The sequence below is a fragment of the Crocodylus porosus genome, unplaced genomic scaffold (genome assembly GCF_001723895.1).
Source record: "Crocodylus porosus isolate Cpor-Errol unplaced genomic scaffold, CroPor_comp1, whole genome shotgun sequence".
Lineage (NCBI taxonomy): Eukaryota > Metazoa > Chordata > Crocodylia > Crocodylidae > Crocodylus > Crocodylus porosus.
The window spans coordinates 46,249,760-46,272,193 of record NW_017728886.1 but is presented as its reverse complement, the minus strand read 5'-3'; the positions used below and the strand labels follow the sequence as shown (position 1 = coordinate 46,272,193).

Genomic DNA, 22,434 nt, shown 5'->3' with positions numbered 1-22,434 from the left:
GTGGTCCATATACAGGCAACCCATGCTTAACGCTGTTTCGCTTAGTGCTATTTGTCTAGAAGGCTCATTTTACATTGATACCTGATTCTACTTGGCATTCAACGAGTTTCATTATAATGCTCATGGTTGCCATTTTGGTTCATCAAAAGCATTCGGTTTTAATTAATGCTGTTTCCACTTGGAACTCGTTTTTTGAGAACCAATCAAGAGCACTAAGCTAGAGTTGCCATATATATGTTTGTATACATCCATTCATACAAAACTATACATACATACCTGTTTATCGTAATGGGTGCACAGGCTTGAAATGGGGTTTAAGGTGAGAAGGAAAGTTTTTGCTAGATTCTGTGTGCATCTATCAATCTATCTATATATTACACACACACAAACATGCATAGAATCTAGTATAAGCTTTCCTTCACACACCTTAAACCGCACTTAAAGCCCATGCACCTGTTACAAGAAATGCACCCGTCCGCAGTCCTTTGCCTAACCCAATCTCAGTCAACTTACTACGAGGATAGGTTAGTACACCCCATTTCATTACGTACCCACTAACCGCAATTCCCTTTAGTGCCAACTCTTTCTAGAAATGATGAGCTGCTACACTACATAGACTCTCTCTTCACTCCCACAGCTGAGCTGAGCCTCTCTTTCTCATTTCCAATGATACCTGTTTCTCCACCGGCCTTAAATGTCTGATAAACATCATAAAATGGGCCCCAAACAGTTCACCCACAACCCTTGTCACCTCCTCTCAGTCTGGCACTTGGCTAGCTGTAGCCAGCCCCACCCTCCATGTGGTTGTCCTGTGCCTCATCTGCATATAAAATTTTGGAGGATCCCAAGACTTAATGACAAGAACACCTGGTTCCAGTTGTGAGTGGGCAGCTAATTAGGATATGGACTGTTTGTGGGTGGGTGGGGTACATGCACATACTGAGCAGTATCTGGAGTACATGCACATAGCAAGCATTGCTGAGTAGTGGGGTTACCATGTCTTGAAATGCTGTTGATTCTGGTGGGGCTCAGCCCATGATCTATAAACAGGGGTTTTCAACCTTTTTTAATCGAAGTACCCCTGGCAGCTGGATGCCGGGAGGCAGGGATGCAGAGCCAGAAGAGCCAGACGCAGAGCTGGGAAGCAGGGACAGAGCACTACCACTGCCCAGAAGCGGGGCTGGGGCAGGGTGTGGAAGCTCACTGGGCTGGTGGGGCGGTCACTGTGTGCAAGCTTCCCCACCCCACAGAGGGGTGCTGATGCCCTCACCCCACCCTGGCTCTGCTCCTGGGCCCCTACCCACCCACACATACATACATACATACACACCCAGTTGACAACCCCTGAACTACATGATACAGCACGAGCCTTTTGGCTTTCAACTAATATTATACGTAGTTTGTACTCTATAATAAAGCAGTCAGTGCTGCAATGTGTTTATGGAGTACCTGTGCTAAAACTTACAGCAGTTTCTAAAACAGTTGAATGCATCAATTCTGAATGAACTAAGCGTAGAGGTACCTATGGTAATTTGCCTATATGTGAATTACTACAGGTATGTTTATTTCAAGGTCAGTGTTTTCAAATGTGCCCCCCGCTTTCATGTGCTCAGGGAGAACATGATCTGACAGTAAGTAAGAAGGAAGAAACAAGCTGGGGGAAGACCACCTAACCCCCACATTAAAAAAAATGTCTGCTGTAGCAGTGGGAAGGGGACAAATTCAAGGCAAACCTACAATAGTTATATTCTATATATGGAAATATATAACAAATTTATAAATTCTCCATATATACAATCAAATTATTGGTAGGTCACCACATATTCAGGGTCATCTTATATTGAAGTAAATATGGCATATGCACTTGGTGGCTGAATTACAGTCACACAAGTGTCAATTCTAATATTATTTTACCTTTGACTGGTTGCCTTAGCCTTAAACTAGGGGATGGCAACATAGGGAGTTTTGATAAGCTGTTGCAGGACAACTCAGCATACCCCCGTGCACAACAGTTCACCAAAACTCCCAATGTGGGATGAAGCCCTGGGCAGATAGAAAGTGGTGTTTGGGAGTGGTATAAGAGGGCAAAGCCAAAATCAAGGGTTGGGACTGTGGGCAGTGACAGCATAACTATTTCACTACAATTGTCCTAAAACTAGTGAAAATATGAGCAAAAATTGGTGCCATATCTAAATATTAGAATTTAGATGGGCAAAAATTTTGTTACATAATCAAGAAATATATCATATATCAAATACTTCACCTTGCCATTAAGCTAAGATTTTGGAAAATAAGTTCTCATTCATTCTCTTAGAGGCACACATTAACAATAAAACATTTTAATATTTATGTACATTATATAAATAGATATCATACTATAATATGCATCATATCTTATACATTTGTAATTGTATAATATGGTACACATATTATAATAATTATAAAATGGTGTATATACGAGGTGAGACAGATGCACACAAAAAATTTAAGACAGACATTAATAATAAGCTGTGCATCTATATGAGTATGAATGAAAATGAGTAATTCTGTACATGTCAAATAGTGTTTGCTACTGCAAAACTGCCTGCGGATATTCCACAGATGATTTTGTTTCTGAAGAATTCTACTTTCCCTTCATTATGCTGCAAGGAATGCAAATTTAGAAACCTGAAAAAATATTAACTGTAACCTTTAATTTTTTTTTGGTACAGTTTAATGCAAGCAAAGCTTTTTCTTAAGTTTGACCTGGTTTTTTTTTGTTTTGTTTTATTTTGTTTTTTACAATTTTAACTGATGTTTCAGAATTACATTCCATGAGTCACATCCATAATGTATAAAGTACATAAAAACTAGGTATTCTCACAAGTTTAAACCAAATAAATGGAGTAACTAATTCACATCTCCTGGTCATAAAAACTGACTAGGAATTTCAGCTTGTTCTTTTCTTTCTTGTATTTAAAAAAAAATTTAAAAAAAAATCATCCAATCATGCGTATTAGCTTTCTGATAGATCAGGGTATTCAACCTCTAGCCCACAAGCCAAATACAGCCCTCAGAACCATCACATCTGGCACTCAGGGTTCCCCAGGGAACAGGACATATGGCAGCAGGGGAGCAGTGGTCAAGCCCTGGATTGCCAGTTGCAGCTGGGCCACAACCCCTCCACCACATCTGGATCAGTGCCAGCCCATGTGTCCACCCCCACACCGGGCTGGCTTGGGGCCACCGATGTCCATGCTACATCCCTTTCCCCATAGAGCCAGGCCACGCCCTCCTGCAGGGAGAGGTTGGGGCCAGGCTACACACCACAGGCTAAGTCATGCTCCCTTTCCCTCTGAGGCCAGGCTGCTATTGGGCTGAAACCAAAAGCTGAGCCATCACTTCAGATACTTGAATCTAAGATTAGACTCCCTCTTCACCCACCTGGCAGGCAAAAATAAATAAATAAATAAAAATCATGAGGTACCTAAGTTCATTTGACACCACCATTTTGGATCTGAATGATCCTTAGGTATCTAGCTTTAGCTTTGGTGCATATTCATAAGCAATCCCGAGTATCTGTATCAGTGGTTCTTAACCTTGTCAGACTCGAGGCGCTGTTCAGAAAAATGCCAGGTCTTAGCTTCCACTTTTTTTCAACAATGGAAAATCTTCTGTTGTAAAAACTCTTCTAAAAACCATAACTGGTCAGAAGGTCTTTGACACTATGGAGTTATGTCTGAAATCTCTGGGTTTATTCTGTGAATTGTGTAGGTCTTCGCACAGCTAAGTGCCAATATACTGCAGCACCCCACAGCATCCATAAAAGGATCTCACAGCCCCACAGGGTGCCACAACATCTTGGTTAAGAATTATTGATCCAGATTCTAATTCTCAAAGCCCTCTTGAAATTCAGAACAGAGAGGAGGAGATGCCCCAACTCTGCTTTTGTTCCCTGAGAAGCACGGTCAAATTCGTGTGCTGTGTGTCTAACTCAAGCTGACAGCATTCAGTTCAGTATGCAGTGCAGCAACCACAGTATTTCCACTCAAACATATAGCTGATGGGGATGGTGACAGTGTCTGCCTGCCTTTGTATAAGAGCCAAGTGCAGCAGTTAGCAACCTTTTTGGGCTGTGAGCAGAAGTGACCCAGTTTGAGTTGAAAAACAGGTGGGAACTAGGACCCAGCTGCCACCCACACTTTTAGCAAGGATGGCACAGGGACAGCACCTGTTGCCTGTGGTTTTCTCTGCAGTGGTGGGGAAAACAATGCTGCTGAAGCCTGCTGCCGCAGCTCCACATCCACAGGCCAGATCAAATGGCTCCAGGAGTGGTAGCTTGCAGACCCCCTGACCTAAGGGAATGCTTATGCTCTTTACACCACTGGCACTAGTTAAAAAAAAAAAAAAAAAAAGCAAACAGCACAGAAATAAAACTTAAGAACAGGGACCTAGTCTTTCCCTCCCAGACAAAAGACGTAACACCACTTGACTCAAGTCAGGCTCCTTTTTGCTTACGTTACTGTCTACCCTCAATTCTGGCACTCCTGAGAGCCCACAGGTTCACTTTATTTATTTAAACAAGAAGGCTAGAAGGTAGCCCAATGCAGACTACTCTATAACAACTAGTGGTAAGAAAACGGTTGGAAGGAAGGAGGCAAGTTTGAATCCCCTAAAGTCAGTTATATATCAGAAAAGAGCAACAAGGCACTCTGAACTTTGAGCAGTCAGAAATACCTAATGTGCCCCAAAGCCAGGTACCTAAGTTTTGGAGAAAAGCAGCAATTCAGACATACTCTTTGTTCAGTGTTTCCTATTGCCAAGCTCCAGGTGCCTTCAGATGCTCTGAATTATCCTTCAGAGGAAACTACCTATTCCATTTCACTGGGCCTTTGACATTGAGATGTGAAGTTTCATAGTGCTTAAGGTTGGAAGGGACCTAAACAGATCATCAGATCCAACCCTCAGTCACTTCACTAAATCTAACAGGAGTCTACCCCCAGCTGTTTGGTCTACGTTCTTGGGGATGCCTATTTTTAGGTGCTGAAATGTCCAAGGCAGCTTCAATTAGGACCTGTCCCAACGTATCAAATTAAGACAGAAGTTTAATGAGTTGCAAATGGAAGCAGGGCTAAATTTTGGCTTTGATAAGCAATGAAGCCAAATCCAGTGTAATATGAACCTATGCTACACCCAGACTTATCTAAATATTGTTAATAAACTAAAACACAAATACATCTAAAAATGCATTATAAATCATTAACATTATTAACAACATTTAAGGGAACAGAATCTAACACAAGTATTAACTGGACAAGGAAACCTTTAAAGCAGTGATACTTATAAAGACTTAAGAATTACACTGGACAAAAAAAATTTTATCTTAATGTGAAACACAGTGTTATAGGGGGGCAGAGCTGACCCAAGCAGGGTGAAGGGCCCGGGGCAAATCAGCTCACACGGGGCCCTGCCCCCATTCTGATCCCACAGGCCCCGGACCTGAAGAAGCTGCCACCACCATTGGCAGTGGCGGCATTGGCAGTGGTGAGGCAGGAGAGGGTAGTGAGCAGCTGGACACAGGGCCGACGCTCCACGCTGCTGCACTCTGTGGGGCCCCCCCAAAGTGTGGGGCCCAGGTTGAGTGCTCCAATTCACCCCGCTCCCGCTATGGATGGCCCTCGCAAGGGGGAAAAGGGAACAATGATATTTTGATCAGTAAATTCAGAGGCAACACAATGTGAGGCAAGAAGATAACAGCCCGTCTAGCCAGGTCTTTGAACAACTGTGTCTATAATACTTGGTTCAGTTTGGGGAACCACATTAACAAAAAGCTGCTGACTAACTGGAAGGGTTTCATAGTAGAATAAGCATTAGGCAGATGGAGACATTGATAGTCACACTGGGAGAAACTGCTGGATGAGTTTACTTTGCCTACTTTCATAGAGTAGCATAAAAAGCCAGTAATCTAATTTCTCCTTCTTTTGTCTTCCAGGGTAGTAGCCAGGACCATTTTAAACTATGTTGAAATATATAAAGCAGTGTTATTTAAGACAGGATAAGCAGCATAATTAGAAGGAATGGGATGAAGTGAATGGGGGTGGGGGAGGGAGAGAAATATTAAAAAAAAAATAAATTTTTTTTTAAAAAGATTTAAAAAACAGGAAAAGTACCCAAATGGTGAGATGTGTTAAACTGTGAAATACCAATCCAAGAAAAAATGATAAAAACAAATTACTGGTTTTACAGAAAGGTTTGATTTAACATATTGCTGAGTGCTCTCATCTTGCTACATAAAAGCACTCAACTACCAAAGTATTTAAGTAAACTACTTAACTGGTTTAGAGCAAGAGCATTAATTAACTTAAAGCACTGAATCCTACAGGTACAGAAATAACTTGGTCAAGTTGAAAAGCAAAAAATTTACAACAATAATTTGTCTAGTAAGCAAGCCAATATTTATTAGTCCTTGGACTTTAGCAGATTACAAATCTAATCCTACGGTCATAAAGGCAGGCAGAATAATGCATAACTTCTTATCCAATCTTCTGAGGTAGAACTAAGACAACGTTTATTATGTGTGTGTTCATTTTCTATGGGAAGTAGACAATAAAAATGTTTAGTCAGAAATAAACTTTAAGACTGAAAAATGTATAATCAGAATAATTTAGATTAGCTCTAAATCTAATCCTAATGTAAAATTTCATTCAGTCATTCTAGAGATTTATACTCATTCCTAGATTCCGATAATTAAAAATTACTAAAATATATAAATATAAAAACTTACCTTAGATACTTCTTCCTTCCCACTGTTTTCTTTAATGAACACTTTTTCTAATTCAGGACTTATTCCTTCTACATTACACGGCACACGTGAAATGGTTGATTTTGGCACTGAAATGTTCGACAGCGGCATAGGGACCGACCTTGAGATAGAAGCCTATAAAAAGAAAGTGACACGAACAACAACTAGTTTAGATTTGAAATTAAGATAACTTCATCAAATAAAAGGTCAATATTAATGGAATTAGTACAACTAAAAAGGTAAAGTGAAACAAACATGCATTAGTTTTAAAACCTGCATAGGAACCTCTTCATTTTTACTGTGTGTATATATCCACCACTATGAAGCCAGGAAAGAAAAAAAAACCACACTGGTTTAAAGGTTACACAATATAAATGCTACTAATATTAATTTTTAAAGTAAAATGGGTACATAATTTTGCAGGAGTCCAAGAGGTGGCATGTATACTTCTTCCTAGGTCATTCAAAAGTGTGCTCGCAGAATACAGAGAGGGAAAAACATCAAATTGAAAAACATCCAATATCTAAAGGATAGGGGGAAAAAAAGTAGATAGAGTAAAAGATTAACTCAATGCATTATCTCTTCAAAGGTCTTTCATATTCTCTGTAGCAGGGATTGGCAACCTATGGCCCAAGCGCTGGATCCAGCCCAAGGAATCTTTTGGATCCTGCCTGCAGACATGGAATTTCACTGGCAGTGGCCAAACTCCCCTGGTCTACAGGCTTACCTCTGATGCCGCTAGTTTACTATATATGTTGGTCCAAAGATATGCACAACTGTAACAATTATTCCCTAGCATCCAGTGGCTAAACATGAGATTTTAACAATTCTCCTCATACCTTTTTCATTTTTTTTTTTTGACTAGTTTACAGTAAAATGCAAAACAAGGCTTTTATTCAGTGGCTTATAAATGGTTGAATCTGCTTAATTTCAGAGTTTGTCATAGTGGGACCCATACAGCCAGAGTGGAAAACAATCAACGACACCACCACCACCCCCACATCATCATAATGGATTTTTTATTTAAACCAGATTTTTTATTTAAATCGTGCTTTTTATTTTATTTTTTTTAAGATGCTTTTTAAAAAAATTAGCTTATGTAAAGATAGTTTTACGATATGTTAAACCTCAAACATACCATCATGAAATAGGGATTTATAACTTCTAATTGTGTACTATTTGCGACAATGTATTCACATAACCTTTTTTGAAAAGTTTTATAAAGAGATCACAGCAGGCCATGCACTGTATTAGGGGCCCAATCTTATGGGTTTCCCAAAGGCTCCTCTAGAGAGACTAGTAAAGGTTAAAGAAACCACTCTACTAATGGGACTCACTGCTCAGTCTACAAGATCCCATTAAAACATCTCTGTGATGCTTTGTTTCAGTTCTCAAACTATGGATGTGTGTCCAGAGCTAACATCCTTGTTAACAGCAGTATATGGAGATGAAAGATAACAGACCTAATTATATACCCATCAGACTATTGGATCTTGTGTACACAAGCTTGCAGAGAGACAAGCCCTTACCTCTCTCTAAAAGTGCAGTTTCATAAAATATGTTTCACCATGGACCTGATCCAGCTGAACTAGACTGTTTTTAGTGTTGGCAGATGACAGAACAATGAGCAATGGTCTCAAGTAGCAGCAAGGGAAGTTTAGGGCAGATATTAGGAAAGACTCTCTTTCGTTAGGAAGGTGATGAAGTACTGGAACGGGTTACTGAGAGAGAGGTGATGGAATCTCCATCCTTGGAGGTTAAGGCCCAGGTTGACAAAGCCCTGGCTGGAATCATCTAGTTGGGGATGATCCTGCTTTGAACAGGGGGTTGGACTAGATGACTTTCTGAGGTCCCTTCCAACCCTAATTTTCTATGATTCAATGATTAATAGCATGTGTAGATACACCCAATGTGTATGCAAGTAACACTTCCACTTACTAAAAGTAACTTCTCTTTCTCCTTTCACTACTTCCTGTATTAGTGTTTTAGCATAGATAACTTTAAAACCATGCCCCATTCACCTGAGGATGGGTTTTAGGAGTCTAGGGTAGAGAACAATTGCATGACAACGTCTCAGATCACTGCAGCAAATCTAGAAGCTTCAACGAAGACTCAGCAAGAAGCGACTGACGCTCCAGATGTCTTTTTAAGATGCCTAAAAAAGAAGGAATTCTTGAAGGAGGCCACCAATGTTACTTGAACACTGGTAAAAAGCTTTAAACTTTTACTGTAGGCTCTACCTTGACCCACAGTCCAATACCCACCCAGCCTCTGGGTGAAGATTGAAAGCCTTTGGTTCTTTGTGCTTAGAAAAAGAAAGCCCTTTTATCATTTTATACAGCACAATGCCTCTTCTCTGAAGAACTAAGGTTCTGGAAAGAACACCAGGAAGTGCATTTGCTGTCTTACTGGAACTCCATGATCACTTTGGCCAGAAACTTGGAATGAGTCCAGAGACCTTTATCTGGGAAGAATATAGCACAGGGAACCCTTATTTAGTGCTCTTAATTGGTTCTTGAAAAACAGAGCATTAAGTGAAACTAGCATTAAGCAAAACCGAAAGTATCTGACCACCCAAGATGGTGACCACAATCGTTTTTAATGACCCAAGATGGTGACCGTGAGTGTTATAACAAAACTTGCTGAATGCTAAGTGAAATCAGCTATCAATTTTAAATGAGTGTTATAGCAAAATAGCACTAAGTGAAACACCATTAAGCAAGGGTTGCCCGTATACCAAGGATCTGCCTTTAGTGCCTGGATCTCTCCAACCCTGCCAGTCAAAATGGCATCTACCAAGAAAGCTACCTTTACGGGCAGAAGTGAACAAGCATTTTTGGATTCAAATAATCAGGTGCATCAGGGTTCTTGGGACTAAATTTAGATCTTATGGAGGGCCCAGGTTCCTCATTTCTGAGAATACCCTAGGGCCTCCAGCACTTCTAGTCAATTAAAAATAGACTGGTCTTTTAGAAATGAATAAATGCAAGAGGGAATGGGGATGGGGAAGGGTAAGCATAAGCAACATCCCTGAGCAAACTCAGTAACAAATCCAAAAGACAGTTTTGTACTGCTGGAATTGAGATCCTACAATGAAAGAAAGATTTCTTCTTACCTATCACCTAGAAAAGAGAAGTGATTGATGTTGTATATCTTGACCTCAAAAAAGCGTTTGATCTGGTATCCCATGATCACCTCTTGGCAAAAAACTGGCCAACTATGGCCTCAGCTTCACCACAATCCACTGGCTGGGGAACTGGCTCCATGGTTGGTAGCTGATGGAAGTCAATCATCGTGGTGCGCTGTGACCACTGGGGTCCCTCAAGGCTCTGTCCTTAGGCCAACACTATTCAACATCTTCATTAACGGTGTGGCCATTGGTATCAGAAGTGGACTGGCCAAGTTCACCGATGACACCAAACTTTGGGGTAAAGTGTCCACACCTGAGGACAGGAGGGAGATCCAGGCTGACCTGGACAGGCTCAGGAAATGGGCAAACGAGAACCTGATGGTGTTTAACATCAAAAAATGCAAGGTTCTCCACCTTGAGAAGAAAAACCCACGGCATGCTTATAGGTTCAGCAGTGCTATGCTGGCTAGCACTATGGGTGAAAAGGACTTGGGGGTCATGGTTGACCACAAGATGAACATCAGCCTTCAATGTGATGCTACGGTTAGTAAAGCGAACAAAACACTGGCTTGCATCCATAGATGCTTCTCAAGCAAATCCCAGGACATCATCATTCTCCCATTTTACTTGGCCTTGGTGAGGCCGATGTCCAGTTTTGGGCTCCACAATTCAAAATGGATGTGGAGAACCTTGAGAGAGTCCAGAGGAGAGCCACACACATGATCAGAGGACAAGAGAACAGGCGTTATGATGACAGGCTGAGAGCCATGGGACTCTTCAGCCTGAAAAAGCACAGGCTCAGGGATGACCTGGTGGCTGCCTATACATTTATATGGGGTGCTCACCAGGATTCTGGGGAATGTCCGTTCACCAGAGTGCCCAAGGGATGACAAGGTCAAACAGTCACAAACTCCTCCAGGACTGTTTGAGGCTAGACATAAGGAAGAACTTCTTTACTGTCTGAGTCCCCAAGGTCTGGAATAGACTGCCACCGGAGGTGGTCTAAGCACCTACTCTGAACGCCTTCAAGAGAAATTTGCATGTTTATCTTGCTGGGATCCTATGACCCCTGCTGACTTCCTGCCCCTAGGGCAGTGGGCTGGACTCTATGATCTTCCGAGGTCCCTTCCAGCCCTAATGTCAATGAAATTTCACACAAAGCCAAGAACCTGGTTCTCTTAGCCAGACAAGTTTGTCTTGTACAGCCCCACCTTCAATTGTTTATTAAATCTTCAACAGGAGCAAGTCTGCTCAGTCATTAAGAGCCATCTTACACCTATAGTATTAGACAGAGGGAGTTCATATCTGGGAGAAGTATCCCCTCACCCAGCCTTTGCAGAGCAGGTCTGGGAACAACAACAGGATCTTGGAACTCCACAAAGACATGGAAAGTAGGCCTAGAAATGAGAACTGCTTCATCCAGCTAGAACCAGCAGAAAATCAGCCATGTGGAGTCTTTCCAATCTCCTGGGAATCAGCAGAGTAAGTGGGAAGACGTATGGCAGTTTCACACACACAAAAGACAAACAAAAGACTGTCTACAGAATTAGGAAGATGTTAGACAGGGAAGGTGCCTCACTAGGACCGAAGATGCAACACTTTTTTTCATTGCTCATCTTTTTGATCTCTGGAGGCCTTGGTCTGAGAAGATGCTCTGCAGGATGCAAGTTCTTGATCTCCCACTTCTGAATTAGGGAGACCTGCCTTATGAATATCCACTCAGATGTTCTAAAGACCCAGAGGATGTATCCACCACTGCATACAACTTTTAGCAGCACTAAGACCAAAAGGTGGCATAGAAGAGTGCCACCATGCTTACTGATATACACATGGACTGAAGAACAATTAGGTAGGCTGTAGTTCTGCAGAGAAGGACCTGGGAGTTGCAGTAGGCCAGAAGCTGAATACAAGCCAACAGGTGGCTTTCTTTGCAGCAAAAACAGTCAAACTAGCAGTGTCCTGGCAAAATGGGCCATAGGTCCACCCTATTTCTGGGACCTTTTACAGTCCTAAGGATACGTAAGGTGAGGACTTCAGCTGTCTGTGAAAAAGCTATCCCTGGAACTAGTAGTTCCAAACATCTCATTGGCAGTAATCCAAAATGATAAAGGGCAACAGTACCTAGGGATGTCTCAGCCCTCCTTGAGATGCTGTTCCCACTACTGACAGGTAGTGGATACACATATTTTGTAAGAATGGCAGATTTTAAAAAGGGGTCTCTATAAAAGGTTGGTTTTGAAGGCAACAGAACTTCAAGGAAGTCCAGAACTGCCAGAAGGATTTAGCATTCTCAGTTTATTAACTGGCAGTGGTCAGACAGTGGTAAGATGATAAAGCAGACTCTCCAGCTCACCCCCTGAAATCTTTGCTACTGCTTACCATACAGAAGAGATTTTAAACAGCTACTTCCAAATGCTTCCTGAACTTTTCAGCTGTTATCACTTCAGTTCTTTCTGTCACTTGATAAAAAGCATTGGATCATGCTTTTTTTATTTGATAGAAAGCATGGGGTCCCCACACTGCACCATGGTATACCCTGCTTAGCTTTTCTAACATTACTTAAAATGCAAAAGAAGGAAAAGTCAAATTGAAAAAGACAAAAGTATATTTGCTCAGTTCTGATGAAGAGAGTAACCGCTGATATAAACAGGGCCTGCTTACCTGAGTCTGACTGATTGCTATATGGTTGCCATGGAGAGGAGACTGACGTTCTTTCTCTTTACTATGACGACTGCTCTGTTTACTGCGTTGGAGCTGCTGCCTCAATTTGGCAATCTGCTGAAAAGAGGCAAAATGAAAATAAGATGAGGTTTGACACAGACAACTCCTTATACAAAGAGGCATACAACTCCCATTTTATTAAGGGTCACTTGCAAAGTTTAGTTTCCAGCGGGTGACCTCCATGATCAGATGCGGAACCTCAGCACCTTTGCAAGTGGGACACTAGATGGCACATGCGAGTATAGATTAACTGCCAAACAAAAATGACACATGCAGGATTTGCATTTTAAATCCTTTTTTTTTTTTAATTTAAAATCGAGTGGCTTAATAAGCAACAGTGTCACGCCACTGGGGTTGCCCTATCACCCTGAGAAGCTACTCTTGTTTTATACCTTTACATATAAAGCAGCACTGTGGCTGTAAGGGGGGAAAAAAAAAAAAGAGTCTCATTTTCCAAAGCATTTTATATAGGAGCATGCCTGATGACTTTCTTGGCGCATGAGCACCAGAATTTACCTGCAGATTACATACTTTTCCTCAATCAACAGACTGTCTAAGATCCAGAACAGAAGGGGAAAAAACAAAACCCTTACTTTTCTGTTTTAGTATTAATGATATTACTCAAGTATTTTAAGAAAAACAGTATCCTACTTTATATTTCAGGCATTAATTCAAGAGTACACCAGTTTAAGTGGCCATTTTCTGGTGACTACAGAGTGCAGGTGCTTAATTTTGGGGTCTTTTATCTATATATTCAATAAAATAGTTTTAAATGCCTCCTAAAATGCTTCATGCACATACTGATTTTACTCTTCAGTTAGAGCTCTCCAACACTATCACCAACTAATTTAAACATACATAACATTACACACCCATCTCTTACCAAAACTAGTTTAAAAAAATCTGCTTACAAATATTTGTTTAGGTCACAGTACCTGTCAAATCAAAAAGCTAAAAATTAACATAATAATTGCCAAAACAAAAAACCAGAAACTAACCTGGCCACTCAAAGCATGAAAAATGTAAACAGCTATCTGTTTGCTTACAGCCAAGCACCTAAGGAACACAATTAAAAATCCAAATGCAAAGTGGCATTACATTTTTCATAATAAGCAGTTGCCTAGCAGAGTTTATACTTTCCTCTAGTACTGTAGTTCCTTGTTTCTTGTTGCTAACAACTTTGAACCACATTTTAACCATTCAGGCTATAATTTTCAGGTTGGGGAATCTGCCCATGTCTGGAGTGGTGTTTAGAGAACTGACCACTGCAGATATGTTAAAAAAATCTTATTTAAAAAACTGTTTTACTGGAAAGCTCAAGCATCCCATATTTGGGAGCAAGGGTTTGAAAGTCAGCATGGCACAGCCTGGGTCAGGAACGTGCATTCTGCTGTTCTAGTGAAAGTTATGTAAATCTGGTCAAATTATAAAGTTATAAAAATGTAGTTTGCATGTACTTAACAGAAACATATTAGAGTCTGACAGTTAAAATCTCGAGCAACTATATCTGTACTGAGCAAGCTCCTTATCCAATCCTGCACAAGCTAAGCATTAGTGCTGTGTGAAGCTTCAATCCCCAATTTGATTCGGCAAGAGATTCGGCCCAATACCGTGGCCGAATCTCCGAATAGAATCGGGAGACCCTTTAATCTCTCCAGACTGAACTGGAACCCACAAAATCGATTCAGATATAGACACATCTTTAAATGTTTTTTCTACATACTTCAAGGAACCAGGCAGCTCATGAATGCTGTGATGGTGGGGTGGATGGAGAGTCCCACAGAAGCATGCTCAGCAGCCAATCACCAAACCGGGTGGGGTGCGGGGGTAGCCCCTGTGCACTCAGTGGCAGACCCAGAAGTGGACCAGAAGTACTTCCGGTCCACTTCTGGGTTTGCCACCGAGCATAAGGGGAGCCCCCCACACTCCTATGAGATGCTCCATCCGACTCAGCATCACAGCGGTCATGAGCCATGCCTGGTACCTCAAGGTTTTTAGGAAAAAAAAAAACAAAAAAAAACCAACAACAAAAATTGTGTCTGTGGCTGAATCTCTGATTCTCCAAATCAGCATCGAAACTTCAGATTCTGATTTGGCCACATTAAATTGGGGACAGTGATCCGAATCAATGAATCAAATCACTGTCCCCGGTTTGGGCCGAATCCCAATTGAATAAAGCCCATTTCACACACTCCTACTAAGCATGGATTAACCCTTGTAACTGCTGTTCCTAACAGCTATGGATATCAAGTACAAGAGCTAAGAAAAGGGAAACTCTCTCTTTATTAGAGATTCCCATTCATTAAGTAGCAAGCAGGCTGGAGGAAGAAAGAAGAATACCTTGAATGCAAGAGAGACAACAAAAGACATAGCAGAGACTGGAAGTAACTGCGTAAAGAAGCTGAGCAGAAGTTGGTGGCAGAGAGAGAAAAAACAGGGAGAGACTGATAAACAGCTATCAAAGCAGAACAGATGAGAAACTAGTAGACTGGGTCTGGGTGTGCTAGAATGTGAAAAAAGAACTGGGCCTGGCAGGTCAAGGTACTTGAGGTACACTGGGAAAAGGAGCCCAACCATCCCAGGAAAAGGAAATAGCATTGGCAAGGGAACTAGGATGAGGAAGACAGTAAAGACAGAATTGAGATAGGTTCAGACTAGACAGGTCAGGGAAGAAGCCACCACACTCAGAGAGCTAAAATAATCAAGATTTGTAATCGTTAAGAAAAAACTCCCTTTCAGGACGTGGAATTGCATCCAAAAGAATCCATTTTTAGCAAGCATGCAATTAAAAAAACATGCAGAAGAAAAAGCATGCAAAGAAGGCTGAAGTATTTGTTTAATGCTTCTTTTAGTTTCAGTCTTCACAAATAGCGACAGCTATGATCATCACAGTTATCAGCAAAGACAGGGAAGGAGACAAACAAGCCTGGAGCAGTGGTGCTCTACCTTCCTCCTCTGCAGGCCTGGTGGAGAGTGTCCGATCTATCCATAGGCTGGATCTGGCCAGTGGTCCCTATGCAGCAACCAGGACAGGCACACAGTGGGCAGTGGGCACCATCTGGCCACATGGAAGGGGGAAACCCAGACCTAACCCAGCCCAGAAGGGGAAAGGAAGCATGGCCAGGTCCACAGGGGAGGTGAGGTGTAGTACAGCCAGGCTCCAACGAGCCATACAGGGCTTGGATTTAGGAGTTTGGCAGTGGAGGTGGGGGCTGCTGTATTAATGGCCACTGCTCCCCTACTGCCAAATTTTCTGACCTGGGGGAAGCCCTGGAAGATGGATTCCAAGGCTCCACAGGCCAGATGTTGAGCACCCTTGGCCTAGAGTAGTGGGAGAACAGGTAAGGATTTCCGAAGCTAGAGGCTTCAAATCAATAAGCCCAAATGAGATGCACTTCAGGGCCACGTGCACACAAGCGTGGACATTTGGTTCCCTGGGAACAACTAGCGGTGGCGCACAACAACTAGTGGAATGCCTGTGCCACTTGCCTTCTGGCACACAGCAGGTTACCCCAGGTGGGGTAAAGAAGGCTGGACCCAAAGTGGCAGTGGACCAGCAAACTGCAGTTCCAGAGCCAGGCAGAGAGACTGTGGCTGCTTCTGCAGGGCCCACAGCAACGCAGGTTTTGGCCCACCCTCCTACCCGGGGGTGGGGGAATCTTTACCCATCTTCCGGCCGGAAATTCTGGCCGTGGTCGGCTGCGACTGCTGGACTGCTTTTTGCATAAGAACTGTGGGAACCCCTGTCCTAGAGGATTGGAAAAGGACAAATACAGTACCTGTCTTTAAGAAAAGGAAGAAGGATCTAAGGAATCAGAGACCAGCCTGCCTGACCCCAACAGTCGGAAAGAACATGCAGCAAGGTCATCAAGGAATCTATTGTGAAGCATCTGGAGTAGAACACAGTAATCAGGGACAGCTAGCATGGATTCACTCAGTCAGTCATGCCTGACCAACCCCATAAACCTTCTATGAAGAAGTGAAAGGTTCGTTGCATGAGAGAACTGTGGATGTGATACATCTGTGTGTGGAGGGCAAAGTTAGGATCCGGAATGATCTGTACAGACTAGAGAAGTGGTCTGCGATCAATCAGATGAGATTCAACAAGGACAAGTGCCATGCCTTGCACTTGGGACACAACACATTGCACACACAAAGACAGCCTGGGGAAAAACTGACAAGGTTGCCATACTGCAGAGAAGGATGCGAGGGTTACAGCAGATCATAAGCTGTATAGGAGTTTATCATTTGCTTTTGTCGCAGGAAAAAAAAGGGGGGGTTGGCAAACAGCACTCTGGGTTGTATCAAGAGAAGCATGTCACTTACAAAAATCACAAGGAAGGGATTCGTCCACTCTATTCAGCACTGGTGAGGCCTCACCTGGAATACTATGTCCAGTTTTGGGCCCCACAGCTCAATAATAATGTGGACAGTTTGGAAAGACTCCAGTGGAGAGCAAGAAAAATAGATTAGGGGCCTAGGAAGCAAAACTTAGGAGGAAAGGCTGAAAAAAGAGCTAGGGCTGTTTAGTCTGGCAAAGAGAAAGCTGAGGAGAAATCTGATAACAGTCCGCAAACACCTAAAGGGTAATTACAGAGAGGATGGAGATGGACTTAGCTGTGGCTATATGGGGCAGGACTAGAAGCAATAGCTTCAAGCTGCAGCAGTGGAAAATTTATGTTGGAAATTAGGAGGAACTTTTTGACTGAGGATGGTCAAATATTGAAAAAGGTGTGGAATTTTCATCCTCTGAAATTTTAAAGAGTAGGACAGACATGCTGGGGTGGCTGGGACCATTTCAGGAACAACCCTGTCTTGAGCAAGGGCCTTGTGAGATTCCCTACTTTCTTATGATCCTATGAACCTAACAGCAGTATTTCTGATCCTCCTCTAAAGGCACAAAGAGGATGACAAGTCAGGGCTGTTATTGGTTACTTCAGAGCTGTCCAACTGACAGCCTCTGGGTCACACACAGTCCCTAAAAGATTTACCCCTTGGTCCCCAGGCTCCCAGTGTGGGTGCCACTCCTTTTACTACTCTAGGTGCTGCTCCTGCACCCTCTCTCCTCTGGCCTTCCCCCAAGGGTTGGTATGAAGCAGCCTCCAAGCTGGAGGACCCCACAGCCCCATTTCTCCCACGACTGAGGAGGAATCCACAAACGCTGCATTGTCCAGTGCAGAGTTGTCTGAATGATGTGGCATGGTGTGCAGGGCAGTAGTAGTGTGCAGCTTGAGAGGGGAGCAGAAAAAATAGAGGACGCCCACTGCACCATCCGGCCCATGCAGCGTACAAATTGGAGGAGGAGGGGGGAAGAGGGGTGCAGCCCCTGACCACCAGCCCAACAAATTTGAATTACTTCATTAACCCATACAAGAAAGGTGTGTTAGATATCTCAAGATACCAATACTAATGATTAATTAAGATGTATTGCAAAAAAAGAAGCTGCTTGCCACAAGACCACTGCCTTATTTCCCCTCTCAAACTGGGAAGAATTGCAGGAATTAAAAGGATGCTCTTATAGTTAAGCAAGACAACATCAACAGCCAGGATTTTCTCAGCCTTTCCCCCCAGAGTTCCTTTATATTGCTACACAAGTAACTTAAAACATTTTCAGAAGTGGTCAATAATAAGTGTGCACCCTCATTTTCTGGATATCCACCTTGAGACAAATGAGTTTCAATTTGCAAAAGTAGTCAAATGATCATTTCAAAAGACAATGCACCTGTGTTTTAAAGGCCTATGGTGCTATACAAAACCTAAATACACACCAAAATATAAGTTGAAAGGATTTCATACTCGATCCCCACCGCTGGTAGACACATTTGACCTTAAATCTCTGTACTTTGGTTCCCCACCTATAACAAATTAATCTAACTGCCTCCATAATGCTGAACTTTTTATCCTAAAAAGAATCTCCCCTTCATTGCATCTCTTACTCACAAGCCCTGACTAAGTGGACCAGCAGAGCAGTGGCCTCAGAATACTGGTTACCTATAGGAATGAGAGAAAATTCTATTCTGACAGCATCCTGCACTCACCACTTGTGAGTGAAGAAAGCTGACATTCAAGAACAGTAATGCCTACCTGGCAAGGAGTGACTGGAGACTATCCCGACTATCTGATACAGGACAAGCTAGAGAGCTCCAACCATAGCACTTGGCTACAATCCTCGGGTAAGAGCAGAAAGTACCCTACTTAAGACCAAGCAATTTTGCTTCTCAGATGGATCAAAGAACATTTTTCATACCTAAAGTTTTCTTGCAACTTAATTCCTACAGCTATTTAATTTTTGGCTGAATTCCTTCTACCTTGTCTATATATTTCTAGTAACAGGATGCCTACAACTCAACAATATTCCAAGCAGCTGTATCAGTTCTGCACTAGAAAGACTTCCCTTTCTACCATGGACATGAGGGGGTTCCTCTATCCTGAACCATATATGGGATTTCAAATTCAGAATGAGCTATAATCCTGGTCACTACTTTTGCATTAATTCTGTGGCAGAAATGAAGAAACGAGGGAAAGCAGACAGTACCAGCTGGGTATTCCAGGCAAGTGGAAGGCAATCTCTCAGTAGCTTAGAGCTGAGTTCTACACTACTTCTGGAATAAAAATGCATCCTGAGAAAGAAGGTTGGCAGTCAACAGCCCTGAAATCACCTCTATGATATGAGAGTTGAACCTCGTTAAATCAGCAGGAGATGGGAGAAAGTGCAAGTACACAGACTTTGAAGGCTAAAAGCAGTAGTGCAAAACATTTAAAATGTATTTTGTACCACAGATACAAGTATGGCCACACAAAACAACTCACCTCTTTTAGTTGATCAGCACTCCCCCATGAAGCTGATCGTTGATGTGATCGCTTTTCTGATCCTTCTTCTGCCCAACAGGTAGGTGTCTAAGAATAAAGATCAAATATGTGTTTTGGTAGGACAGCCAGCTGTCAAGTTTATAATTATATCAAAGCTATAGCGTAAAACATCAGCCTCTGGCACAACTTATTCACCTCATCTTTTAGCAATATTAAAAATACTTGATATTTTTGCATATGTATGTCAGTGCACACTTCAAAATCTATGCATATAAAAAGGAAAAAAAGGACAAAAAAAAAGTGAAAATATGGATAACTGTATCACTCAATATTGTGATTCATTTGCCACTGCCCAGATCAGAAGAGTGGGTGATAACTGTAGAGGTTAGAAAAATTTGAAGGGTTTTTTGGTGGTTTTTTTTTTTTTTTTTTTTTCCCCCTCAAGTGGAGATGAAAGAGACGCTTCTGCAGTCTGGTCACAATACCTGGAGGTGCGTTTCCACACTAAAGTCTTAAGTATCTGTTGAGGCTGTAAGTATATATCAGAAACTTAGATTAAAAAAGGAGAAGTTTAAAAAATTGTAGTGAAAAGAAAAAATACATGCTGGCAATAATATCTTGAACAGACAAGTAAAAGCAGAACTGACAGCAGAGGGAGACAAAGCCCTAGCGCAAGGTAATACCATATTTGTGAGAAGCAAGCAAAAATGTAGTTCTCCTCAATTTAATTTTATAGATAGAAGACGAATTGACAGATAAGTCACAACTGCAAAGTTTAACTTACGTATTTTTTCAAGTATTCCAACAGCAGTGTGGTATTCTGGTAAAGGAAAAAGCTAGAACTACTTTAAACTAGATGCAGTACAAGTATTCAGAGATATAAAAACTGAATCAAAAAAGCAATCATTTAGGTTCTTTTTAGAGGTCTTATACTCTCCCAATATACAGTAAAAGCTTTGTTACCCGGCACCCAGGGTGAATGGAGGGTGCCGGATAACAAAGTATGCCGGATAACTGAGTGGCCCAAACAGGTGCCTTTGCCTGTTTGGGCAGCTGCTTGTCCCACCGCATCTGGGGTGTCACTGCCCCTCCCGCTGCATTGCCACCCCTCCTGTAGACCCTGTGGGACAGGGAGGGGGGACCTGAGCAGGCTGCTATGCCCCAGGCTGTGGGGGGCCTGTGAAACGGGGAGTGCCACGGTGGGCACTCTTGGTTTCACTTTTTCCCCTTACAAGCTGGATAACAAAGCATGCTGGCTTGTAGTGTGCCGGATAACTCAGCTTTTACTGTACTGTAATCTTGTCTTTAACTGAAATTCTTTACAAGGCTATGGTTGGTTCATGCTTCGCCATGGGTAAAACACAGCCAAGCCATAATCCTTTGACATTTATGAATGCAACTATCTTTACACATGTAAATAACCCCAGTAAGCTCAGTGGGAGAACTCAGAATTCAGACTTACATGTCTGCACAGATTGAAGAAAAAGGTAAAACCACTGATGTGGACATTATAGAAATAGCACAAATTTAGAGTCAAGCAACCCCATATCTAATTCCTGAAAAATGAGAAAGCAAAGCAGATTTCCTCTTTAAAGACTAACTAAATAAGAGATGTAGATGTATAACATAAGTATTTGTAAGCAGGGGTTTACAGCACATGTAAAGAAAACTACTCCCTGGAGGGTTGAAATCAGGAAGGCCAAAGTGCAATTGGAGTTGCAGCTACCAAATGATGTGAAGGATAACAAGAAGGGTTTCTACAAGACATGTGGGTAGCAAGAGGAAGACCAGAAAACGTGTGGGTCCCTTACTGAATGGGGGAGGCAGCTTTGTAATGGAGAATGCAGAAAGCACTAATGTGCTCACTCAATGCCTTTTTTGCCTCACTCTTCACAGACAAGGTCACCTACCAGACTACTGCACCAGGCAGCACAGTTGGAGGAGAAGAAAGAAAGAACAGTGGTGAAAGAACAGGTTAGGGACTACTCAAAAAAGCTGGACGTGTACAAATCCATAGAGCCAGATAGGATGCACCCGAGGGAGCTGGCTCATGATTGCAGAGCCACTGGCCATCTTTTCTGAAAACTCATAGTGATCGAGAGAGGTCCAGGATGATTGGAAAGGGCAAACAGCACTCATATTTAAAGAAAGGGAAAAAGGAGAATCCAGAGAACTACAAACACATGAGCCTCACCTCAGTCCCTGGAAAAATCATGAAGCAGATCCTCAAGGATGAGAAGGTGATTAGGAACAGTCAGCATGGATTCACCAGGGGCAAGTCATGCCTGACCAACCTGATTGCCTTTTATGAGATGACTGGCTCTGTGGATGAGGGAAGACCAGCAGATGTACCTTTAGCAAGGTTTTTGATACAGTCTCCCACAAAATTCTCTCAGGCAAGCTAAGGAAGTCTGGGCTGGATGAATGGACTGCAAGGTGGACAGAAAACTGGCTGGAACATCATGCTTGGAGAGTAGTAATCAATGGCTCCATATCTAGTTGGCAACTGGTATCAAGTGGACTGCCCCAGGGGTCAGTTTTGTTCAATGTCTTATCAACAACCTGGAAGATGGTATACACTGCACCTTCAGCAACTTTGCAGATGACACTCAGCTGGGGGGAGTAGTAGATATACACTGGAGGGTAGGGCTAGAATTCAGTGACCTAGACAAATTGGAGGATTGGGCTAAAAGGAATCTCATGAGGTTCATCAAGGACAAGTGCAAAGTCCTGCACAGAGGACGGAACAATCCCATGCACCAGTACACGCTGGGGGCGGGCAGGCTGGCTGGGCAGCAGCTCTGCAGAAAAGGCCCTGGGGGTTACAGTGGACAATAACCTGAATATGAGCCAACAGTGTGCCCTTGTTGCCAAGGCGAATGGCATACTGGGCTGCATTGGTAGGTGTGCTGCCAGTAGGTCAAGAGAAGTGATTCTTCCCCTCTGTTCACCATTGGTGAGGCCACATCTGAAGTACCATGTTCAGTTTTGG

At 42.5% G+C, this 22,434-nt stretch overlaps 1 protein-coding gene across 1 annotated transcript in view; it reads right to left on the bottom strand.

Moving 5' to 3' along the window:
* GLCCI1 (glucocorticoid induced 1) overlaps positions 1 to 22,434 on the bottom strand; it is a 77,212-nt gene that overhangs the window by 18,307 nt on the left and 36,471 nt on the right. The window contains exons 3-5 of the mRNA XM_019533804.1: positions 19,443 to 19,529; positions 12,573 to 12,689; positions 6,764 to 6,916 (exon numbers count right to left, since the gene is read on the bottom strand). Coding sequence (XP_019389349.1) covers positions 6,764 to 6,916; positions 12,573 to 12,689; positions 19,443 to 19,529 — 357 coding nt within the window. The remainder of the gene's footprint in view (positions 1 to 6,763; positions 6,917 to 12,572; positions 12,690 to 19,442; positions 19,530 to 22,434) is intronic.